At 33.9% G+C, this 25898-nt stretch overlaps 1 protein-coding gene and 1 non-coding gene across 7 annotated transcripts in view; one reads left to right on the top strand and one right to left on the bottom strand.

Moving 5' to 3' along the window:
* The window catches only part of STXBP5L (syntaxin binding protein 5L), a 415834-nt gene that overhangs the window by 138089 nt on the left and 251847 nt on the right, over positions 1–25898 (bottom strand). For all 6 annotated transcript variants that reach the window (XM_044251475.1, XM_044251473.1, XM_044251477.1 and 3 more), the window contains exons 13-14: positions 19077–19224; positions 18129–18196 (exon numbers count right to left, since the gene is read on the bottom strand). In XM_044251475.1, coding sequence (XP_044107410.1) covers positions 18129–18196; positions 19077–19224 — 216 coding nt within the window. The remainder of the gene's footprint in view (positions 1–18128; positions 18197–19076; positions 19225–25898) is intronic.
* LOC122910893 lies at positions 19677–19813 on the top strand. The gene has a single exon (XR_006385290.1). It is a non-coding gene; the product is annotated as a U4 spliceosomal RNA (small nuclear RNA).

Here is a 25898-nt window from a genome sequence, read left to right as displayed (position 1 = left end):
TACTTAGGCCCTTTCTCTTTTTTGATTGATTCTAGCTAGAGGTTTATCAATTTTATTAATTTTTTCAAACAACCAGCTCCTGATTTCATTGATCTGTTATTTTTTAGTTTCTGTATCATTTATTTCCATTCTAATAATTATTTTTCTTTCCTTCTGACATTTTAGGCTTCATTTGTTATTCTTTTTCTAGCTCCTTTAGGTGTAAGGGTAAGTTGTTTACTTGAGATTACTTGAGATTTTTCTTGCCTCTTGAGGTAGGCCTGTATTCCTATGAACTTCTGTCCTATGACCACTTTTGCTTTATCCCAAATGTTTTGAATTACTGTGTTTTCATCTTCATTTGCTTCCATGTATTTTTTATTTCTTCTTTTATATTGTCATTGACCTGTTCACTGTTTAGTAGCATGTCATTTAATCTCCATGTATTTGTGGTTGTTCCAGATTTTTTCCTGTGATGTCTTCTAGTTTCAGAGTTGTGATCAGAAAAGGTGCGTGGTATGAATTCAGTCTTCTTGTATTGGTTGAGACCTGTATGGCCTAATATGTAATTTATTCTGGAGAATCTTCCATGTCCACTTGAAAAGAATGTATATTCTGCTGTTTTAGGAAGGAATGTTCTGAATATATCCATTAAATCTATCTGGTCCAGGGTGTCATTTAAAGCCATTGTTTCCTTACTGATTTTCCATTTGGATGATCTGTCCATTGACTTATGTGGGGTATTAGAATCCCCTATTGTATTATTATTATTGATTAGTTCCTTTATGTTTGTTATTGTTTTATGTACTTAGGTACTCCCATGTTGGGTGCATAAATATTTACAACTGTTGTATATATATATATTTTTGGATTATCCCCTTTATTATTATGTAGTGTCCTTCTTTTTTTGTCTCCTGTTACAGTCTTTGTTTTAAAGTACAGTCTGATATATTGTTGGTCTGGCTTTCTTTTGACATCTGTTTGAATAAATGTTTCTCCATTCTCCCACATTCACTCTGCAAGTGTCTTTAGGTCTAAAATGAGTCTCTTGTAGGCAGCTTATATATGGGTCTTGTTTTTTGTTTTTTTTTTCTTTAATCCATATTTACACTCTAAGTCTTTTATTTGGAATAGTCAGCCATTTACATCCAAAGTAATTATTGAAAGGTATCTATTTATTGCCATTTTATTACTTATTTTGTAGTCATTTCTGGAGGTTTTCTCTGATCCTTTTCTTTTTATCTTTCATATTTTGCTGATTTTCTGATATATCTGGATTTAATTCTCATTTTATTCTTTGCATGTTTTTAGTGATTTTTGAAATAAGGTTAGAAGTAGGTTTGTATATAAACTCTTCTGTATATAGCAATGTATATTAAGTTGATGGTTTTTTAAGTTTGAATCATTCTTTTCTCCTTTTTCCCTCCTCCCAGATTTTAGGTATATGTTATTATAGTTTATATCCTTTTTTTTTTTTTTGGTGTGAGTTTCTAGATGATTTTTTTAAATAAAAATATTCGTTTTTGCTGCTTTTACATTTCCTGCCTTTATACTGTTTTTGGTCTCTCCTTTTCACTCAGAGTCCCCTTTAGTATTTCTTGCAGGGCTGTATTATTGGTCATGAACTTCCTTAGTTTTTGTTTGGGAAATTTTTTTTCTTTTCTTATCTTCTGAATGATAGCTTTTCTGGATAGAATAGTCTTTTTTTTTTTTTCCCCCAAGATTTTATTTATTTATTTACTTGAGAGGGGTTGGGGAGGACCAGAGGGAGAGGGACAAGCAGACTCCATGCTGAGTGTGGAGCCCAACAAAGTGCTTGATCTCATGACCCTGATCATAACCTCAGCCAAAATCAAGAGGCAGATGCTCACCCAACTGAGCCACTGAGGCAACCTGGATAGAGCATTCTTAGCTGTAGACTTTTCCCATTCAGCACTTTGAATATATTATACCATTCCCTTCTGGCTTTTCAAGTTTCTGTTGAAAATTTTGCTCTTAGCCTTATGGATTTTCCCTCATAAGTTAATGACTTCTTTTGCCTTGCTGCTTTTAAGATTTGTTCTTTATCACTATAATCTGCAAATTTAATTATGATTTGTCTTGGTGTGGACCTACTTTTGTTGATTATACTGAGAGTTCTCTGTGCCTTCGGGATCTGGATGTCTGTCCTTCCCCAGATTAGGAAAGTTTTCAGCTATTATTTCTTCAAATAAATTTTCTGTGTTCTTTTTTCTCTTTTCTTCTTCTGGGACTCCTATAAGACGAATGTTATTACATTTGATGGAATCACTGAATTCCTTTACCTATTCTCGTTTTGTGTAATTCTTCTTCTCTCTTTTGTTCAGTTTCATTGCTTTCCCTAATTTGTCTTCTAGGTCACTAATTTGTTCTTCTGCTTCTTCCAGCCTGCTGTTCATTGCATCAAGGTTTCTAATCTTGTTTATTGCTCTTCATTTCTGATACTTTTTAAAATTTCTTAACTCTGTGGTAAAGGTCACACTGAAGTCCTCCATTCTTTTCTCAAGGCTAGTGAGTATCCTTATAATCATTGCTTTAAATTCTCCATCAGACATGTTACTTATATTTTTTTCACTTAGATCTCTGGACATGGCCTTACTTTGTTCTTTCATTTGGGATACATTCCTCCATCTTCTCATTTTGGTGAAGTCTCTGAGTTCCTCTCTGTGTTAGAAAAGCCAGTTATCCTCCTGCTTGCTCCTGAAAATAACGGCTTTATGATGAAGAGATTGGGTAATGCCCAGGGCCTGGTGCTTCAAGGAGTGCCTTCAGTGTGTGTTGTGTGCCCTGTGCTGTTGTGTTCTGGCTATTCTATCCTTCAGGCCAGTCATCTGTAGAGGCTCTCCTTCCCTGTTGTGAGTTGTGTTTTGTCCCTTGTCTGAATGTGATGAGTTTTAACTAGGTTTGATTTGGCCAGCTTGTGAAGTGAGATCACCACCTATTGTGGAACTGAGGCCCTGAAAAACTTGGTCAGGAGACATGGCATGGGCAAGGGTTTGTGCTGGTGTTCTGGGGGAAGATGTCCACCACAATAGAGTTGAAGTTTGATTAAGAAGTGCAGTTCCACTGGGGCACCTGGGTGTCTCAGTGGGTTGAGCCGCTGACTTCGGCTCAGGTCATGATCTCAGGGTCCTGGGATCAAGTCCCGCATCGGGGAGCCTGCTTCCCTCTCTCTCTCTCTGCCTACTTGTGATCTTTCTCTGTCAAATAAATAAATAAAATCTTAAAAAAAAAAAAAAAAAGAAGTGCAGTTCCACTGACAAGCAAGTTAGGCAGCTAGTGTCTGTACTGTGCTGTACAGGTGGCTCTGTGTTTACATTGAGGAATAGAGGAAGAAAATAGTGGCCAGCCAGTTCTTTGTTCCTAGAGAGATGTCTACCTCTCAGGCTCATGGTCTGAGAATAGCAAATAATCTCTTCACTGTGTGCCCCAGGTACCTTTCAGATTATTGTTTCAATGTGATATGCCCCCCAGTTGTTTTCCTGCCTTCTTTTCAAGACCAGCACAGTGCCCTCTGGGCTCTATCCCAGCCAAGCTCACTGACTTTTAAAACTCCAGGCTTGGGGCACCTGGGTGGCTCAGTGGGTTAAAGCCTCTGCCTTCAGCTCAGGTCGTGATCTCGGGGTCCTGGGATCGAGTCCCACATTGGGCTCTCTGCTCCATAGGGAGCCTGCTTCCTCCTCTCTCTCTCTCTGCCTGCCTCTCTGTCTACTGGTGATCTCTGTCTGTCAAATAAATAAATAAAATCTTAAAAAAAAAACCAAAAACCTCCAGGCTTTAAGCCCCACTGGTTGTAAGAACTCATGAAATTCATTCAGTGAATTTCTAAGCCAGTGGCTATAGGGAGGTATTCTCCTTGTGCGTTCCCCTGCTCTCCTCTCTTGCCCTTCTCTTTGACCATGATTCCCTTCCCTTCACTACAGGCAGCACTGTTTCTCACGTAAACCATGCCTTTGCACTTCCTACTTCTTCAATGTGGCCTCTTCTTTCACTTAAGTTGTGGTTTGTTCTGTCATCCTCAGGTCAGTTTCTGGGGTATTTAGGATGATTTGATAGTTATCTAGTTGTATTTCTCGGACAAGCCATAGCCTAGGGTACTTTTACTCTGGCCATTTTCCTCAATCTCTCTCGTAAATTAATTTCTCACTTTGTTCTTTTTGCCATGTTGTTTTGCAATTGCTCTTTATATTTCTATACAAATTTTGTAATCAGGTCATTAATTTCTTCCAAAAAATTGCTGCAGGCAATCTTTTACCAGGATTATATTAAATCTTTAGATCAAATTGGGAAAAATTTTTATCCTTACAATATTGATTCTAATTAATGATTATGATATATCTCTCCATATATTAAAGTGTTTTCCTACTTAAGTTTGTTTCACAATTTTAATTATAGAAGTGTTACATATATTTTATAGCATTACTTCTAGATTATGTGATTTTTTGTATCTTATTTTGAGTAATTTTGTATTTTTATAATTATTGCTAGTATATAAAATATACTTTTTGTTGATTTTTGCATCCTGATGTTTCCAGTGACTTGCTATATATTCAAATTTATTAAAATAGTTTATTTGTATATTATTTTTCACTTTCCATACACATAATCATGAATACTTTGTATACTCTGAGTATTAAGTTTATATCTTCCTTTTCAATCTTTATATTTTTTATTTCCAGTGTTTGCCCTACTGAACTGGATAGGTCTACAAGTTTAATGTTGTGTACTAGGTGTGATGGAAGGCATTCTTGTATTATTCTCAATATAGGAGACAAAACTTTAAACATTACACCAAATAAGTACAATGTTTGCTTCAAATTTTTTTAAAATAGAAATGCCTTTCAGATATAGAATTTCCCTACATTCCTAGCTTGCTAGGTGATTTTGTCATGAATAGATGATGAATTTAATCATATTCTCATTTAGTTATATGATCATGAGATTTTTCCAACTGACTTACTTAACGTGATAAATTACATTGGTAGGTTTTGTTGTTTTTTTTTTTCCAAAAGTTAAACCAGGATTGCATTCCTGTCATGAAGTTGACTTGGTTCTGAGATATCACCCTTTCATATATCACTAAATTTTATTGGCTGACATTTTACATAGTAGTTTTGCATCTATATTCATAAAAGAGATTGTCTATAATCTCCTTTCTTGTGATGTGCTTGCTGAGGTTTTGATATAAAAAATATACTGGCCTCATAATATAAAATAATAAAATATTCCCTCTTTCAAAAAAAATTCCTTCTTTCTATTCTCTAGGTTTTCTGAAAGACTTATAGTATTCTTTATTTTATTATTTTCAAGTAAGCGCTATACTGAATGTGGGGCTTGAACTCATGACCCTGAGAGCAAGAGCTGCATGCTCCACTGTCTGAGCCAGCTCAGCATCCTGATAATATTCTTTTTTAAATGTTTAGACAAGGGGTGCCTGGGTGGCTTAGTGGTTTAAAGCCTCTGCCTTCAGCTTAGGTCATGATCCCAGGGTCCTGGGATGGAACCCTACATTGGGCTCTCTGCTCAGCAGGGAGCCTGCTTTCCTCTCTCACTCTCTGCCTGCCTCTCTGCCTACTTGTGATCTCTATCAAGTAAATAAATAAAATCTTTTAAAAAAATAAATGTTTAGACAAATTTCCAATGAAGACCTCTGGGCCCAAGGTTGTCTATGTGAGCAGTTTTTAATTTTAATTCAATTTTTTAATAAATATATGAATATTCATATTTTCTGTTTCTTCTAGAGCTAGATATATTAGGTTGCATTTTTTATAGTATTATCTCTTAAATTTTACTACTGTAGAGTTGATAATAACTATCCTATTATCTTTTAGTTGATGGTAAATAGTAGTAAATCCTTTTTTAATCTTGATGTCCTGTTATTTCTCCTGACAATCTTACAAAACTTCACCAACTTATTTCCATAAACAAACAAGTTTTTTTGATATTTGCTATTGAACATTTCTTTTCTATTTCATTAATTTTTTCCTTAATATCATTATTTTCTTTTTTATTTTGCAGAGGACAATTTTGATATTTTTAACTCAAGGGTAATTAGATAATTGAATTTTAGTCTTTTTTTTAAGTAACATATAGTTACGGCTATGTTTACCTCTAAACATAAATTTATATGTATCCATATATAATGACATGTTTATTTTCACTCTCTTCTTGTTTGAGATATTTTTAAAAATTCTATTGTTATTTCTTCATTAACAACTAAATTAGTTGGAGGTAAATTGCTTGATTTTAAAAGATTATTTCCTTTATATATTTTTGTCATTGATTTCTAGTTTAATTCCTTTGTGGTCAGAGAACATTCGATATAATTATTATAAATTTTTGACATTTATTGGCACTTATATTATGACCCTGCATATGATCAGTTTTGGTCTGTATCCCATGTGCATTGGAGAAAAAATGTACATTCTTGAGTTGTAGTTTAATGTTCTAAATATATCCATTAAGTTAGTTATTATTTCTGTTCAAAACTTATTATGCATTCTTCTATGACTTTTAAATCACCTGCAGAGAAAGGTTTGTAATAATTTTTCATTTATTGCAAAATTATCTACCCTTTCTATCAATTTTTGCTTGAGGCTCTGATTTCAAAATCTTGGTGGATTCATCGTTTTATTTTGAAATAGTACCTTTCAACTTTGGTAATACTTCTTGCTTTAAAGTAAACTGTGGTAGGCAGAATTCTAAAATGTTCCCCAGGATTCCTGTCTCCCAGGATAATCCTGTATAATCTCTGGGACTGTGACTGTAATAGAGAATATATCACTCCTATGAGTAGACTTTAAGAAGGGAGACTATCTGAATGGACTTGACCTGATCACATGATCCCTATAAATGTAGGTATAGAGGTTGAAGATAAAAATAATTCTGAGATTTGAACAGAAGAAGTATTAGAAGCATTAGAAGTATTAGACCCTGGCTTGAAAATGGGAAAGCCACATGGCAAGGAATGCATGCAGTCTCTGGAAGCTCAGATGGCCTGCAGTGATGACCAAGGAAATAAATGAGGATGTTAATCCTACAACAAGGAACTAATTCCTTTCAACAAAAATAATGTGTTTGGAAGCAAATTTGTATTCCTTCAGAGCCTCTAATGACAACTCAGTCTGTCTGACCTCTTAATTTCATTTTAGAGAGACAGAGAGAAAAAAAGAGAAAGTTTATGCTGTGCACAAATAAGCTGGGTAGAGGGAGAGAGAGAATCTTAATCAGGCTCCATACTCAGCCTGGAGCTCGATCTCAGGACCCTGAGAGATCCTGATCTGAGTCAAAATCAGGAGTGTGCCTCTTAACTGACAGCCACGCAGACACCCCATCAACAAAAAGAATACATTTGGAAGGAAATCCATTTTTCTTGTGCCCCCAGTACAACTCAGCTTGGCTGACTTCTTGATTTCAGTCTCATGATGCCTTCAGTAGAAATCCCAATCATGCAAGAGTCAGATATTTGCCCTATAGAAATCTGAGTTAATAAAAGGATGTTGTTTCAACTTGCCAAGTTATTGGCAAGTTGATTAGCTACACAGGCATGGAAAAGTGATAGAAGTTATCTGTTATCTACACCAGCATTTTGAATTATTTACATAGTATAATTTTTCATACATTTACTTTAACATTTTTGCTATGCATATATTTAATGTGTCTCTTGTAAGCAGCTTATAATTTGGTTTTGTTTTTTATTCAAACCGACCATCTTTGTCTTATAATTGGAGGATTCAGTCAAATTACATTTAGTGTAAATAATGATATATGTGGATTAAATCTACCAACCTCACAATTATTTTCCATTTGCCTAACCTGCTGTGTTTTCTTTCTCTTTCCTTTCTGTCCTTATAAGGATTAATCACATTAAAATTATTATTCTATTAGTTTTTGAGCATTATAATAGTATACTATTATTTTGATTACCACAAATATCATAAAATCGATCCTATAAATAGTTGACCCAAAATTACCTTGGTAAATTTACATCTTCCCAGACAAAACAAAAATGTTAAGTATTTTATTTCTATTTTCCTCTCCCATATTTTGTGCTATTATATTTTCATTCTACATTGCAATACTATTAAAAATTATTAAACATTTTAATACTTTTACCAACACATATTATTCTTCTAAAAATTCAATATTTATTTAAATTTATTCCTGCAATTTTTCCATTGTTCTTATTTAATCTGTATTTTAATTAGCTAGGATTGTTTTCCTTCTACCTAAAACATTCCCTTCAGTTTAGTTTAGTTTTTGTTTGTTTGTTTGTTTTTTAATTAGTGCTGTTTAGCTGGCAACCATGCAGTATTTGTTCTTTTGAGATTGGCTTATTTCACTGAGTATAATATCCTTAAGGTTCGTCCATGTTGTAACATAAAAAGATTTCTTTCTTTTATTAAAGGCTGAATTGAATAATATTCTATTGTATGCATTACTTTTAAATATTTATCTTTTGGTGGTTATTGAGGTTGCTTCTCCCTCAATGCTACTGTGAATAATGCTGCAATGAACCTTTTCAATTCTTGTGATATCTAGCTAGAAGTGGGATTGCTGGGCCACAAGGTAATTCTACTTTTCATTATTGAGGATACATAATACTGTTTTTGATAATATCTATACTATTTTAGATTCCAACTACCAGTGCACAAAGTTTCCAATTTCTCCTCATCTTCGTTAACTCTATTTTTTTGTTGTTATTTTACAGTGCCATCTTAACAGGTATAAAGTGATATTGTGGTTTCCATTTGTATTTCTCTAATGAGTAGTGATTTTGTATAATCATTTCTTTTTCTATTTATTTATTTATTTGACAGGGATATCACACGCAGGCAGAGAGGCAGGCAGAGAGAGAGGCGGAAGAAGGCTCCCCACTGAGCAGAGAGCCCAATGGGGGGCTCTATCCCAGGATCCTGAGATCATGACCTGATGGCAGAGGCTTAACCCACTGAGCAACCCAGCCCCCCTAATGGTAGTGATTTTGAACAGCTTTTCATATGCTTGTTAGTCATTTGTATATCTTCTTTGGGGACATACCTATTTAAGTCTTTTGCCCGTTTTTAATTGGATTTTTTTTTTCCTCTTGAGCTGTAGGAGTTCTTTATATTCTGAATATTAATCCGTTATCAGATATATGCTTTACAAATATCTTTTCCCATTCCATAGGTTGTATTTCTCCTCTGTTGATTGTTTCCTTTGCTTCACAGAAGTTTTTAAGCTCGAGGTAGTCCCATTTGTCCATTTTTGCTTTTGTAACCTGTGTTTTCGGTGTTACAACCAAGAAATAATTGCCAAATCCATTATCATGAAAATTTCTCCTATGTTATCTTTCGGGAGTTTTATAGTTTCATGTTTTACATTTAGGATTTTCCATTTTCAGTTGATTTTTGTATTTGGCATAAGGTAAATCCATTTTCATTCTTTTACATGTGCAAATTCTATTTTCTCAACATCATCTGTTAGAGACACTATACTTTCCCCACTGAATAGCCTTGGTAACTTTATCAAAGATCTGACCATATAGATGACAATTTAATTATGAGTTATCTATTCTGTTCCAAAGGTTTGTATGTTTGTTTATGTTTATAGGTCTATATATGTCTCTCTCTCTCTATATATATATGCCAATATAATTCTGTTTTGATTACTTTGTATTATATAATTATCATGTGTTGAATCCAGGAAGTGTGAAGACTCTAGCTTTCCTTGTCTTTCTCAGGATTGTTGTGGATATTTGTGGTCCTCTGAGATTCCAAGTTAATTTTAGGATTTTTTTTTTAATTTCTGCAAAATACACCATGGGGATTTTGATAATGATTTAATCTGAATCTGTAAATCACTGTGTGTAGTATGAACATTTTGACAATATTAAGTCTTCCAGTCTATGAACATGTGGTACCTTTCCATTAATTTGTGTCTCTAATTTCTTTCTTCAATGTTTTGTGGTTTTCATTATTAAGAGTTTGCTTACTTGGTTAAGTTTAATTCCTAAATTTTAAATTCCTTTTCATGCTATTGTAAATAGGATTGTTTTCTTAATTTCCTGTCATATTGTTCATTGTCAGTGTACAGAAATGTAACTGATTTTGTGTTTTGACTTTGTAGCCTGCAAAATTTCTGGATTTTGTTGTAAGTTCAACAGTGTGGGTGTATGTGTGTGTGTGTGTGTGTGAATTTATCAATTCTTCATATAAGATCATGTCTTCTACAAATAGAAATTACTTTAGTTCTTCTTTTCTTGGGTGCTCTTTATTTGGGTATTCTTTATTTTTCTTATGTTTTGCTCTGGACAGATTTTATAGTATTCTGTTGAATAGAAGTGAGTGGGCATCCTTCCCCTGTTCTTTTTTTTTTTTTTTTGTTTTTTTTTTTTTGTTTTTTTTTTCCCAATTTATTTATTTTCAGAAAAACAGTATTCATTATTTTTTCACCACACCCAGTGCTCCATGCAAGCTGTGCCCTCTGTTGATCTTAGAGGGATGATTTTCAGATTTTTCCATCATTGAGTATGATGTTAGCTATGTGCTTTTTAAATATATGACCTTTTTAAATATATGACGTTTACTATGGTGGGGCAATTTCCTTTTATTTCTAGTATGTTGAATGGTTTTTTTTTTTTAATCATAAAAGGGCGTTGGATTTTGTCAAATACTTTATCTGCATTATCTGAAATGACTGTGTGCTTTTTGTCCTTCATTCTGTTAATGTGGTTTATCACACTGATTGATTTTCATATGTTGAACTATCCTTGCATCCTGAGGCTAAGTTCCACTTGTTCATTACATATAATCCCTAAACGTGTAGTTGTATTCAATTTCCTAATATTTTATGGAGAAGTTTTGCATTGATATTCCTTGGGGATATTGATCTGTAGTTTTCTTCTCAGGTAGTATCTTTGTTTGATTTTCATATCAGGATAAAGTTGACCTTATGAATGAGTTTGAAAATGTTCCCTCCTCTTCAATTTTTCTAAAGAGTTTGAGAAAGACTGGTATTAATTCTTCTTTAAATGTTAGGTAGAGTTGTTTAGAGAAGATATAGTCCTAAACATTTCTATATTGATTTTTTAAAAATTATTACTACTTCTTTAGTCTCCTTCTTAGTTATTGGCCTGTCCAAATCTTCTAATTTCTTTGTGATTCAGTCTTCATAAGTTGTATGTTTTCAGAAATTTACCCATTTCATCTAAGTTATTCGTTTTTTGGCATATAGTTTTTCAGAGTAGTCTCTTATGAACCTTTTAATTTTGGCAGCATCAATTACAATGTCTCATCTTTCATGTCTGGTATTTGTTGAATCTTTCATCTTTTTTATTAGTCTATCTACAACTTTGTCAGTTTAGTTGATCTTTTAAAAAATAATTCATTTTTAATATTTTTTGTTTTCCATTTATGATTCAATTTTAATTCTTCTGTAACCTTTATTATTTTCTTTTTTCTGCCACTTTTGAGTTTGTTTTTTCCCTTATTTTTCTAATCTCTTGATGTACATAGGTAGATTTTTTATTTCAGGTCTTTTTTTAACATCAACATTTCCTACTATAAAGTTCTTAGATGTTTACTTATAAACCTCTTAGTAGTGCTTTTGCTGAATCCCATGTTTTGGCATATTGTATTTTTATTTTCATGTCTCAAGATATTTTCAAATCTCCTTGTGATTTCTTTGTTGATCTAGTCATTGTTCAAGACAGTGTTGCTTAGTTTCCACATATTTGTGGCTTTTCCAGTCTTCCTTTTGCTATTGACTTCTAGTTTCATTTCACTGTGGTTGCAAAAGATAATGTTATAGTTTCAATCTTAAATTGTTAAAACTTATTTTGTGACCTAACATGTGATCTGTATTGGAAAATGTTTCATGTGTAATTGAGAATAATGTGCATCCTGCCGTTGTTGAATGGGGCATTTTGTACATGTCTGCTAGGTCCAATTGTAGGTTAGGTCCTCTGTTTCCTTCTTCTTCTTCTGAGATCTATTAATTATTGAAAGTGAGGTTTTGGTTGCTGGTAGGAATGAAAGCTGGTACTACTACCTGGAAAACAGTATGGAGGTTCCTCAGGAAGTTAAAAATAGAGCTAACCGACAACCCAGCAAGTGCATTACTACACAGTTTTAGTGAAAAGAAGGAGCATCTGCACCCCAATGTTCATAGCAACAATGTCCACAATAGCCAAACTGTGGAAGGAGCTGAGATACCCTTCAACAGATGAATGAATAAAGAAAATGTGGTTCATAAAAGGATGAATACCTACCACTTACATCGACATGGATGGAACTGGAGGGTATTATGCTAACTGAAATAAGTCAAGCAGAGAAAGACAATTATCATATGGTTTCACTCATATGTGGAATATCAGGAATAGCACAGAGGATCATAGTGGGAAGGAGGCAAAACTAAAAGTGAAGAAATCAGAGAGGGAGCCAAACCGCGAGAGACTCTTGACTGCGGGAAGCAAACTAAGGGTTGTGGAAAGGGAGGTGGATAGGGAGATGGGCTAACTGGGTGATGGGCATTAAGAAGAACACATGATGTGATGAGCACTGGGTGTTGAATGCAGATGATGAGTCATTGAATACTACATTGAAAACTGGAGATGTACTATATGTTAGCTAATTGAATTAAAAAAAAGTGGGGGTGTTAGGATCTCCTACTGTTTTTGTGTTATTACTTCTTTCTCTCCTTAAGTCTGTCAATGTTTGCTTTATATATTTGGATGCTCTGCTGCTAGAAACATATAATTACAACTTCCATTTCTTTCTGGTGAATTGGTCATTTTATCATTATACAATTGTACTTCATTGTCTCTTATGACAATTTTTTTTGTTGAAGTATATTTTTCCTAATTAAGTAAGGTCATTCCTGCTCTCTTTTGGATAGCATTTGCACAAAATATATTTATTCATCTTTTCACTCTCAGCCTATGTAGGTCCTTATACCTGAAGTGAATTTCTGTAGATAGCATATAGTTGGATCCTTTCCATTTTTTAATACATAACAACCACTTACTTTGGGAATTAATCCATTTATTTTTAATGAAATCACTGACAAGGAAGAATTTATTATTGTCATTTTAAAATTATATTCTTTCTATTTTGTATTTATTTTGTCCCACACTTTCTCTCTTTCTACCTTCCTTTGTGTTTCATTGACTTTGTAGAGTGACATGCTTTGATTCTGTTCTCATTTTCTTTTGTACATATTCTATGGGGATTTTCTTTGTGATTACCATGTGTATTATATAAAAGAGATTTTATAATTATACCAATCTATTTTAAACAGATACCAAGTTAACTTCATTTGCATTAAAAACTACTCCTTTACAATTCCCTTTTCATTTTATGTTTTACCAATGTTACAAATTACATCTTTTTAAATTTTTTAAATGTTAAAATAGTTTTATGTAGTTTATCAATTTATTTTTTTCATTCTAAGTGTACTCTTTAATCCCCATACACTGTATCACCCATCACCCCATCCCTCTGGTAATGATCAGTTTGTTCTCTGTAAAGAACCGGTGTTTTGTTTCTCTCTCTTTTTTTCTTTGCTAGATATTTTTTTCCTTAAATTCCACCTATATTTGCCTCTCTGACTTATTTCACTGAGCATTATACTCTCTAACTCTACCCTAATGTTGTTGCTAATGGCAAGATTTCATTATCATTTATGGCTAAGTAATATTCCCTTGTATATATACTACATCTTCTCTATTTATTCATCTATAAATGGATCCTTGAGCTTCCATAGTTTGGCTATTGTAAATAATACTGCAGGAAACATACAGGTTCACGTATCTCTTCAATTAATGTTTTTGTTTTTTGAGGGTAAATACCCAGTAGTGCAATTACTGGATTATAGGGTAGTTCTATTTTTAATATTTTTGAGGAACCTCCATACTGTTTTCCAGAGTGGCTTCACCAGATAACATTCCCACCAACAGTGCATTAGGGTTCCTTTTTCTCCACATCCTCAGCAACAATTTTTCTTTCTTGTATTGTTAATTTTAGCCATTCTGACAGGTGTGAGGTGATGTCTCTTTATAGTTTTGCTTTGTATTTCTCTGATGATGAGTGATATTTGCTATCTGTATGTTTTCTTCAAAGAAATGTTCGTTCATGTATTCAGCCCATTTTTAAATTGGATTGTTCTGAAGGATATTGAGTTGTATAATTTCTTTATATATTTTGGATACTAACCCTTTATCAGATATGTCTCTTGCAAACATCTTCTCCTATAAGTTGCTTTTTTTGTTTTATTGGTGGTTTCCTTCGCTGTACAGAGCTTTTTATGTTGATATAATCCCAACAGTTTCATTTTTATTTTATTTCCTTTGTCTCAGGAGACATGTCTAGAAAAAATTGCTATGGCTGATGTCAGATTACTGCCTGTACTCTCTTCAAGGATTTTTATGGTTGCAGGTCTTACATGTAGGTATTTAATTTATTTTGAGTTTATTTTTGTGAATGGTGAAAAAAAGTCCAGTTTCTTTTGCATGTGGATGTCATTTTCCCAATATCATTTGTTGAAGAGAATTTTTCCTGTTGTATAGTCATTCTTTTGTTGAAGACTTGTTGACCAAATAATTGTGGATTTATTTCTATTTTTGTTGTTGTTCTGTTCCACTGACAAATGTGTCTATTTTTATGTCAGTACCATACTGTTTTTGATTACAATCACTTTGTAATGTGACTTAATATCTGGAATTGTGAAACTTCCAGCTTGTTTTTCTTTTTAAAGATTGCTTTTGATATTCAAAGTCTTTTGTGGTTCCACACAAACTTTAGGATTGTTTGTTCTAACTCTGTGAAAAATGATGTTGGTATTTTGGTAGGGATTGAATTAAATCTGAAAATTGCTCTGGGTAGTAAAAACATTTCAACAATATTTGCTTTCCCAATCCATGAATAGAGACTGTCCTTCCATTTCTTTGTGTCATCTTAGCTTTATTTCATCAGTGTTTTAAACTTTTCAGAATATAGGTCTTTCACCTCTTTGGCTAAGTTTATTCCTAGATATTTTGTTGGTTTTGGTGCAATTGTATATGGGATTGTTTTCTTAATTTCACTTTCTGCTGCTTCTTTATTAGTGTACAGGAATGCAATAGATTTCTGTACATTGATACTGTATCCTGCGAATTTACTGAATTCGTTTATCAGTTCTAGTAGTTTTTGGGTGGAGACTTTTGGGTATTCTCTGTATACTATCAAGGCATCTACTAATAGTGAGTTTTATTTCTTCCTTACCAATTTGGATGCCCTTTATTTCTTGATGTTGTCTAGTTTCTGTGGCTAAGACTTCAAATACTATATTGAATAAAAGTGATCACAGTGGACATTCCTGTTTTGTTCCTGATCTTAGGGGAAATTTTCTGTTTTTCACCATTGAGTATGATGTCAGGAATGGGTTTTCCATATAAGGCCTTTATTATGTTGAGGTTTGTTCTCTCTAGACCTACTTTGAAGAGGGTTTTTGCCATGAATGGGTATTTGTTAAATACTTTTTCTGCATCTATTGAAATGATATGATTTTAATCCTTTCTCTTATTAATGCAATTTTATATAGTTTTTAAAAAATGCTTTATCTTATAAATTCTAAACTTGAATTTAAAGTTGTTTATATACTACCACTATATAAAGTGGTATATATAAAATAGATAAAATTATTTATATACTATCACTATATATACCATTAATTATATACTGTGTTACAAGATTTTGGTTTTGCTTATATATTTTCTTATGCTTTATTTTGCTGTCTAGTGTTCATTTTTTGACTTGAAAGACTCCCTTTAACAGTTCTAGTAAGGCAAGTGTATTGGTGATAAATGTTCTCAGCTTTTGTCTTGGAAGTTCTTTATTTCTCCTTCATTTCTGAAGTAGTTTTCCAGATACAGTATTCTAGGCTGGCTATTCTTTCTTGCACTTTGAATATATCAAACCAGTCACTTTTATCCCAAAATGTTTCTTCTGAGAAATCCACTGATATCTTATGGGAGTTTCCATGTAACTGATGAGTAGCTTTTCTGTTGCTGCTTTCAAGATTATTTCCTTGTGTTTGGCCATTTGATTATGATGTATCTCAAAATGGGCCTCTTTGGGTTCACCTTCATTGGTGTATTTGGAGGTTCTGGAATATATATGTTCATTTCCTTACTCAGATTTGGAAAGTTTTCAGCCCCATTTTCTCTCTTTTCTCCTGCTGGGACCTCCACAGTACTTATATTGATCTACTTAATGATATTCAGTAAGTCCTTTAGGCATTTTTGTTTTTCTGACTTGATAATTTTCATATTACCTATCTTCAAGTTTGCTGATTCTTTCTACTGATCAAGTCTTCTGTTGTATTTTCCTCCAAAATATCTTTTTGTTTCTTTTTTGTAGCTGCTCTTCATTAATATTCTCATTTCATTCACTCATCATTTTCCTGATTTTATTTAGTTGTCTGTGTACTCTTATAATGTATTGAGCTTCTTTAAGACACTTATTCTGAACTGTCAGGTAATTCACAGGTATCCATTTCTTTAGGGTCACTTCTTGGAGGTGTTTTTTGTTCCTCAACTGGGCCATATTTTACTATTTCTTTGTGCTTCTTGTCATATCTTGTTTTGGATATAGCACTACAGCCACCTCTTATGAATTGGCTTTGTATAGGGTAAGACCTCACCAATCAGTCCAGGTAGAAATCCTGGGGGCTTCTCAAAACTTTAAATAAGATGTGTCTTCTTTGGGCTTGTGTATATAATTTCCCAATTAGGTTTCCTGTTTCTTTATCAGTGGCTTGTAGTCTCTTGCTCACTCTGTTGTCTTCTAGCAGCACTGTAAGTTTTTTGGAGCTTCAACAAACCACTGAGCTCTTTTATTCTCTGCCTGCAGGTGTCCATGTTTCATCAGTATTTTAGATTCTGTTTCACCTGAGTGAAATCTCTTGGGGATACCCTAGAAAAGGAGGAACACTGAATGTGCATTCTGTTTCTCTATTTCCCTCTCAAGAAAGAAGATGCAAGTTGGACTTTCCACCTGAATATGAGCTGTGACAGTTTTTGTTAAGTATAGGATTCTGGATTATCAGTTGTTTTATTTCAGCACTTGAAACAGATCAGATTTTCTTCTGGCTTCCATGGTTTCTGATGAGAAATCCACTGTCGTCAATTGGTTTTACACTATCAATAAGGCATCATTTGTTTCATTGTTTTCATGATTTTTTACTTGGTGTTCAGTGTTCAGAAGTTTGACTATGATGGGTCTTGTAGATGACTTGTTCATTCAGCTTCTGGAATCTATAGGATCATGTCTATTGCCAAATTTAGGAAGTTTTCAGCTATTATGCCTTATGTGATTTTTCAGCCTTGTTATCTTTCTTCTTTCCTTCCTCAGTAGACTTGCAGTCACCAGAGAAGAAGAAAATGTGTGGCTCCTCATTATTGCTGGGTGGTGGTTGGAATTATGGTTCCCACATGATCTCCTCTAACACTACAGGTGATGGGTTTCATTACCATCCAGCAGGGTTAAATTTCCCTACTCTGTTTTTGCTCAATGTCAGAAACTGATGCTCCCCTCTTAGCCTCTGGTGGAGTGGGTTGTTCTAGGCCATAGATTTTTCTGTGGTGATTGGATTATTTTCTAACAGTTTTCTGTCTTTATAGGTCCCCTTACCTCATCCTTTGGCAGGCTTTTTTTATTGTTTTGTGTGTGCCCATTGGCAGTTCTGAGTTCCCAAGTACTTCAGCTCCAATTCTGGGATATATGGAGCAAAAAGAAAACCCAAGAAACTCACCATCATGTCATTTCTGGGGTGTTGGGGGACCCTAGACATCATCACTTCTCTCCACCTTTTCCAGTCATCTTGTGTTTTTATTTAACCTAATACCCAGGGCTTTGGGTGGTACTTAGTGGGAAAAATAGGAAGAAGTATATCTGTTCCATATCTCATAAGGACAGCCTCTTATAATCTTTTAAATATCATCCTTATCTGTTGTTATGTCTATTTTCATTCCTAATATTAGAGCATGAAGTCAGTTGATATAGGAAGTAATAATATTTCTGGTACTTCCTAGAACACAATTATAGGAAAGTGTAAAAATTCAATAAAATCTTTTGTTGATTAATTGGTGGACTCACACATCACATCCCACTTACCCAGTAATAATAATTTCTGGATATGTTTGTGTTCCAAGGTTCCAAGCTCCTCCACTGATTGGCCACTCCTAAATAGATTATTCAGGAAGAATTTATGAGTTTTATTTTTTAAATTTAGATAACAAACTTTAAAAATGAAAACACTTGAAAATAATGGCAAAATATTCACTTAAAAATAAATAGCTGTAAAGTAACAAAGGATGAAGTGTGCAGCTAGCTTTTCTTTCTTCAGACAAAACAATTCCAAATGCACAATTCCCTCTTCTTTAAAAAAATAAATTTTAGCAAATATTACTATTTATTTAACAAGTATTTCAATCATACAACCACAGTGTTGCTATATTTGTCACATAGTCTGTGCCACCAAACTATCATTAATTCTGCTTAACACAGAATACTATGTAAATTGTACTCTCTTGAGTTGTCCATTCCAATAGCCTTGTGCAAATAGAAATCATAAAAAGGGAGTCTATTGTTATTGTAAGTATTTAAATCCTTTAAATATAACAAAATGTAATTCAGAAAATTATTTAATAAATGACTGTTAATTATGTCTTATTAACCATCAAATAACAATTAACTTAAAAAAGTTGACTCTTGAATTTTGAGAAACATAATCATATAAAATAATTAAAAACTATATTTTATGATTCAATTATATGCTAATATAAATATATACTTAGTTTATAAATATATATGATAGATAAGTATATCTCAGTATGTATGTATATACTAAGTATATAAGAAATGTGTACTCGTATAGCCTTAAAGCTGTGTAACATTTAAAAAATTTTAATTTCACAAGTTATGTCTTTTATAGACAATAGATTATGGCCTCAAAAGAGTTTAGTTCAAGTCTTCTTATACGAAAGGTCAGAAAAGAACAGGAAACAGTATGATCATATAATATGAATATAAAAAAAACTTATTTTTCATTGTTACTTTTACCTTATTACTGTATCCTTGTTTTTTATGCTTGACTCCTATAGAGTAGAGTACTAGAATCAGGTCTGGTGGGCAATCAGCAAAGTATGCTGTGCATGTAACTGGTGATTCATGAATGTCCATGGGATACGGATTTTCAAAGATTGGAAAACTAACAGATGAAGACAATATATTAGTGTTATTTTGCAAAGATTAAAAAATTAAATCACTTTTATAAAACAAATACTAATATCTTCTAAATATTATACATTTCACTTAAGTATCATAAAATAAGGATCAAATACATGAACAAGAATGCTCTTTTAAGATTATCTGTTTCACTTATTTGTGGAGCATAACAAATAGCATGGAGGACATGGGGAGTTAGGAGAAGGGAGTTGGGGGAAATTGGAAGGGGAAGTGAACCATGAGAGACTATGGACTCTGAAAAACAATCTGAGGGGTTTGAAGTGGTGGGGGGGTGGGAGTTTGAAGGAACCAGGTGGTGGGTATTAGAGAGGGCACGGATTGCATGGAGCACTGGGTGTGGTACAAAAACAATAAATACTGTTATGCTGAAAAAAATAGATTATCTGTAAAATGTAATATGAATACAGGTATATAAGCTTTGCGCAGTGGCAGTATCGTAGCCAATGAGGTTTATCCGAGGCGCGATTATTGCTAATTGAATACAGGTATAATTTTACTTGAATAAATTCTCTGTCTTCTCTGTAATTCCAAAATTCCACAGTGACACCACTTTGGTAATATGGGTAGAATGAATTATGTTAAACTGAAAGTGTATTCATCATGTTGACTTATTAGTCAATGTATTAAAGCATATTAGGTGTTTTATCTATGTACAGTTTCATGTAAATATAAATGTTAAAATATCTTAGTAATTTAATGTGTTTTCCAGTGAGGTAATACATATACAAGTGTTTCTGTTTTTTTTTTTCTTTTGGCAGGAATAATTGAAAGATAAGTTTTCTGTTTAGGTGTGTGTATGATTATATATGTTTAAGATCATTTCCAAAGTAATCTAGAGAATATCGTGGGAATATAGACTTTTGGATATGGTATATTTCATATCCTCAAGCCTACCATAAAATGGGTATCCATAAAGAACCACATTAAGAATTTCTTATTGCTAAAATATATTGGCTACTAAAAAGTAGCAAAATGTCATTTCACATATTAATATAAACTAATGAAAAGTGTAAGAATAAATGTATATACTGAAAACACTGAGTATTAAAGCTATAGTGGGCCTCGAAATATATTATATAAAATATAGTTATAAATATTATATAAAATATAATATAATTAATGTAATACAATAATATAATTGGTTAATAGTAATTAATATAATAAATATAATAAATTCTTGGTTAAGAAACCAAGAAATATGGTACAGAAAGAAGAGTACCACTGAGATCAGAACAGTACATTTTGATAAAACCAATATTAGAACTTAGAGGAATAGACATAAATCCATACATGTATATGAAATTTAATTAAATTTAATGTTGGTAAATAGAGTAGCCAGGCAAAATCAATGATGATGATCTTATGACCCTAATCCTATATCCCCTTCAAAATACTGAAATATTATATGCTGCAAATGAACATAAAGAACTTGGCTCTGGTATATTTTGGTAAAGATTTATTTATTTGAGAGAACATGGTAGGGAGGGAGAGAGAGAGCATCTCCAGTAGACTCCCTGCTAAATGAGGAGCCCAGTGCAGGACTCAATTCCACAACTTTGAGATCATGACCCAAATTGAAATGAAGAGCCAGACACTTAACCAACTGAGCCACCCCCAGGTGCCCATCTCTGACATTTTTAAATGACAGAAAGTAGAACTCAGGCTGTATGTCATTCAACAAAAATTTACTGAGAACCAACTCCATGTGCAGAGAAAGCTCCTCCTTCATGATACCTGCAGTCTAGTAGAGAATCTTTAAAACAATTGTAAACAAATGGAAAATTTTATCTGGACCAGAGCTATGAAGGAGAGGAGCAAGGGAAGTATGCAAGTCTGTAATAGGATATTTGACCAAGTTATATAGGCAATGAAAAAAAATTTAATGAAGTAATGATATCTGAGTTGAGTTTCTTACAGATAAGATATGAATAAGAAGAAAAAAGAAGGGAAAATTAATACATGCAGAAGAGAGAATGTACAAAACTTCTGCATGTAAAGGGCTAAGAGAAGATCAGTGGGTCTAGAGTATAGAATGAGGGAAAATCAGTCAGGAGAAAGATAGCAGAGTAGTAGGATCCTGAGCTTACTTTGTCGCATGGATACACCAAGATAACAATGACATCTGTGCAACTTAACTCTGAAAATGATCTAAAGACTGGCAGAAGAAGACTTTCCATAGTCAGTTGTAGAGAAGAGGCCACACTGAAAAAGGTAAGGGGGCAAAGATGCGGTTAGAAACCAAACTCCTGATAGGGCTAAACACAAATGACAGGGATACCAAGCATGGAGAAGCAAGAAGATTATACTCCACACCAGGCATCCCAGGCATTGGGGATCTGCACTGGGAATGGGTTTAACTCCAAGAAAGCCAGAGGGAAGTAGGAAACTGAGCCTCTGCCCTTAAAGATCCAGCATTATAAAAAACCCCACTGAGAAATAGCATAGAATCAGTAGTTTGAAAATTTACTAATCTCAAAATGTACAATGGAGGGACAGTGATCTTCAGGAGACTTCTCCAAGAACAAGTGTTAGTGGGTGCCATTTTTCCTTCCATCCCCCAGCCTAGATAGCTGGACACTTGCAAGGCAGCCCTAATATTCTCTATCTATCTTGCTAGCACTGTGTGCCCTACCCAATCCATCCCACCTGCCTTTGCAGGCATCATTGCAAAGCAGCTCCTGCCCCTCTATATCCTGCAATCATCCCTGGTAGGGACCAGTGCCACTCCAAAATGACTCCTGACTTGGGGAGAGAGGGAGATAACCCCACACAACAGCATGCCTACAATTCCAGCAACCAGGCCTTTTAGTGACTATGCAGAGAGAGAGAGCCCTATTGGTCACTGTACCCAGTTATTGTAGAGACTGCAAATGCCTAGTCTAGTTCTTGGCCCACCCATCAACAAAAGCCTCTGTGGGCCAAACAAGAGAAAACCTTGCCATGGGATGTGCCTCTGAAGAGGCTAACTGTAGACAGTTAGGCTGACTGTTGACCCTACCTACCTATAAGCCCATAGAGACCTTAGGCCCCTCAACAGCACAGGGACAAAACCCTGTCCAGTGCACTCAAAGCAGGTAAAGTGGGTCACTGTTGATGACTGGGCTTAGGACAGATACTGCCCAGTCACAAACTAGGGTGTACACAACTCTAGAGATTATCCTCCAGAAGCATCTAGCTCCAGTGACGAGGAGAATTATCATGAAAAGGCACCACAAGGCCTCTTCCTTTACATAAGGCCATGATTTTCAAGACCAGGTGATATAGCTGACCTCCCTAACACAGTAAAACATAGAGTTAGACAAAATGAGACAGAGGGGATATGTCCCAAAATGAAAGAACAAAATCATAGCAAAAGATCTAAGCAAAGCAGAGACAAGCAGTATGCCTGATAAAAAAGCAAAGTAATGGTTATAAAGATATTCATTGGACTTCAAAAAAGAGTGGATGAATTCAGTGAGAACTTCAATAAAGAGATAGAAAATATAAAACAGAGCCAGGCAGAGATGGAAAATACAATAGTTGAAATAAAAACACATTAGACAGAATAAAAAGCATATTAGGGTAGGTGGAAGACAGGATATTGGAAAGGAAGAAACTAACCAAGAATAAAAAATATGAGAATAGGTTAAGGAAACTCAGTAACATCATTGAGTATTAACATTCACATTACAGGGATCCCAAAAGGATAAGAGAAAGAAGGAGGCATAAAACTTTTTTGAAGAAATAGCTGAAAATTTCCCTGATCTGGGGAAGAAAACAGACATCTGATACAGGAATCACAAAAAGCCCCTAATAAGATTAACCCAAGGAGGTCAACACCAAGACATATAATAATTAAAATGGCAAAAAGTAATGGAATTTTAAAAGCAACAAGAGAAAAAAACAAAACAGTTACATAAATGGAAATCCCATAAGGCTATCAGCTGATTTTTCAGCAGAAACTTTGTAGGCCAAAAGCTAGTCGCATGATATATTCAAAGTGCTAAAAGGAAAAAACAAGCAACCAAGAATGTTCTGTCCAGCAAAGTTACTGTTCAGAATAGAAGGAAAGAGAAAATGTTTCCCAAGCAAAAGTTAAAAGAAGTCATCACCACTAAACCAGACTGATAATAAATGTTAAACAGAATTCTTTGAGTGGAAAGAAAAAGCCCTAACTAGAAAAAAATTATGAAAGGAAGAAAGTTCATGGGTACAAGCAAACATGTAATGAAGGTAGTAGATTAGTCACTTAGCCAGTATGGAGGTTAAAACACAAACATAGAAAATTATATCTAGAAAACCAGTAAAAGTATATACAAAATAAAAATATGTAAATTATGACATCATATACATAAAACATGGAGACAGATTAAAAATTTAATACTTTTAGAATGCATTCAAACTTAAGCAACCATCAAGTTAATATAAACTGCCATACCCATGTTATATATAAACTTAATGGTAACCACAAATTAAATACCTACAGTAGATACACACAAAATAAACAAAGTAATCCAAGCATAACAATAAAGAAAGCCATCAAATCACGAGAAGAGAGAGAGAGAGAAGAAGAAGAAAGGGACAGAGAAGAAATACAAAAACAACTAAGAAACAATTTACTTTAAAGGGGATAAATGCTCCAATCAAGAGACTTACATGACTAAATGGTTAAAAAAAACAAGACCCATCTATATGCTGCCTACAAGACACGAGATTCGCTTTGGACCTAAAGACACACACAGAGTGAGAGTGAAGGGCTGAAAAACCATAAACCATGCAAATGAAAGCAAAAACAAAACAACACAAAACGTGGGGGTAGCAATACTTAGATAAAAAAGACTTTAAAATGAAGACTAATGAGAGATAAAGAGTCACTACCTAATGGTAAAGGGAACATCCAAGAAGATTATATAACAATTTTAAATACCTATGTACCCAAATTGGAGCACCCAAATACATAAAGCACATATTAACAAACATAAAGAGAAAAAAATTGATAGTTATACAATAATATTAGGGGACTTCACCACCCCATTTATATCAATGGATAGATCAGACAGAAAATCTAAAGGAAATAGAGCCTTTGAATGGCACAACAGACCAGATGCATAGAGCTAAATAAAGATCATTCCACACCACACCAGCAGAATACACATTCTTTTCAATTGCACATGAAACATTCTCCAAGATAGATCCCATGTTAGGCCACAACATAAGTCTCAAAAAATTTAAGAAGATTAATATCATATCAAGCATCTTTTCTAATGACAAAGATAGGAAAATGAAAACTGCAAGAAAATCTGGAAAGAACAAACACATAAACCACCTATGAACCAACCAATGCATCAACCAAGAAATCAAAGAGGAAATAAAAAAATACATGGAGACAAATGAAAATAAAAACACAATGGTCCAAAATCTTTGGGACATGGGGTGCCTGGGTGGCTCAGTCGGTTAAGTTTCTCCCTTTGGCTCAGGCCATGGTCTCATGATCTCTGGGATCTAGCCCCATGTCAGGCTCCACGCTCAGTGGGGAGTCTGCTTCTCCCTCTGCCACTCCCCCTGCTAGTGCTCCTTCATGTGTGCATGCTCTCTGTCAAACAAATAAATAAAATATTTAAAAAAAAATATTTGGAACACAGTGAAAGCAGTTGTAAGAGAGAAGTTTATAACCATACAGGCTTACCTCAAGAAATAATAAAAACCTCAAACAATCTAACCTTATAATTAAAGGAGCCAGAAATTGAAGAACAAAGCTGAAAGCCAGTAGAAGAGAGGAAATAATAAATATTAGAGAGAAATAAATAAAAGAGAGACAAATATGCAAACACAATAAGAAAGCTCAATTAAATCAAAAGCTGGTTATTTACTTTTTAAAAAATATTTTATTTATTTATTTGACATAGAGAAAGCATAAGCAGGAGGAGTGGCAGAGGGAAAAGGAGAAGCAGATTCCCTGCTGAGAAGGGAGCCCGTTTTGGGGTTCAAACCTAGGATACTAGGTTTGACCTGAGCCAAAGGCAGATGCTTAACCAACTGAGCCATCCAGGTGCCCCAGAGCGGGTTCTTTAAAATGATTTTAAAAAACTGATAATCTTTTAGCCAGACTCATCAAGGAAAAAAGAGGGAGTACACAAACAAAATCAGAAATGAAGAAAAAATAATTAACACCACAGAAATACAAAATGGATAAATTTCTAGAAACATAATCCTCCACAATTGATTTAGGAAAATAGAAAATATGAACAGAACTGTTACTAGTAATAGAATTGATTCAGTAATCAAAAACTCCCAATAAACAAAACTACACTAGACAGCTTCACAGACAATCTCTACCAAACATTTAAAGAGTTAACCCTTTTCTTAAATGATTCTAAAAAATAGAAGAGTAATGAAAATTCCAGATTCATTCTATGAGGCCAGCATTACTGTGATACAAAAGTAGACAACTACAAAAAAATTTATGGGGCAGTATCTCTGATGAACATAGATGCCAGAATCCTCAAACAAAATATTGGCAAACTACATTCAACAATATATTAAAAGCATGACTCACATGATCAAGTGAAATTTATTCCAGGGATACAAGGATGGTTGTTATATGCAAATCCATCAAGGAGATATATCACATTAATAAGAAAGAGGATAAAAACCATA

Source organism: Neovison vison, chromosome 6, assembly GCF_020171115.1.
Source record: "Neovison vison isolate M4711 chromosome 6, ASM_NN_V1, whole genome shotgun sequence".
NCBI classification, from domain to species: Eukaryota; Metazoa; Chordata; class Mammalia; order Carnivora; family Mustelidae; genus Neogale; species Neogale vison.
The sequence above is the reverse complement of the archived record's forward strand: the minus strand, read 5'-3'. Positions and strand labels throughout refer to the sequence as shown.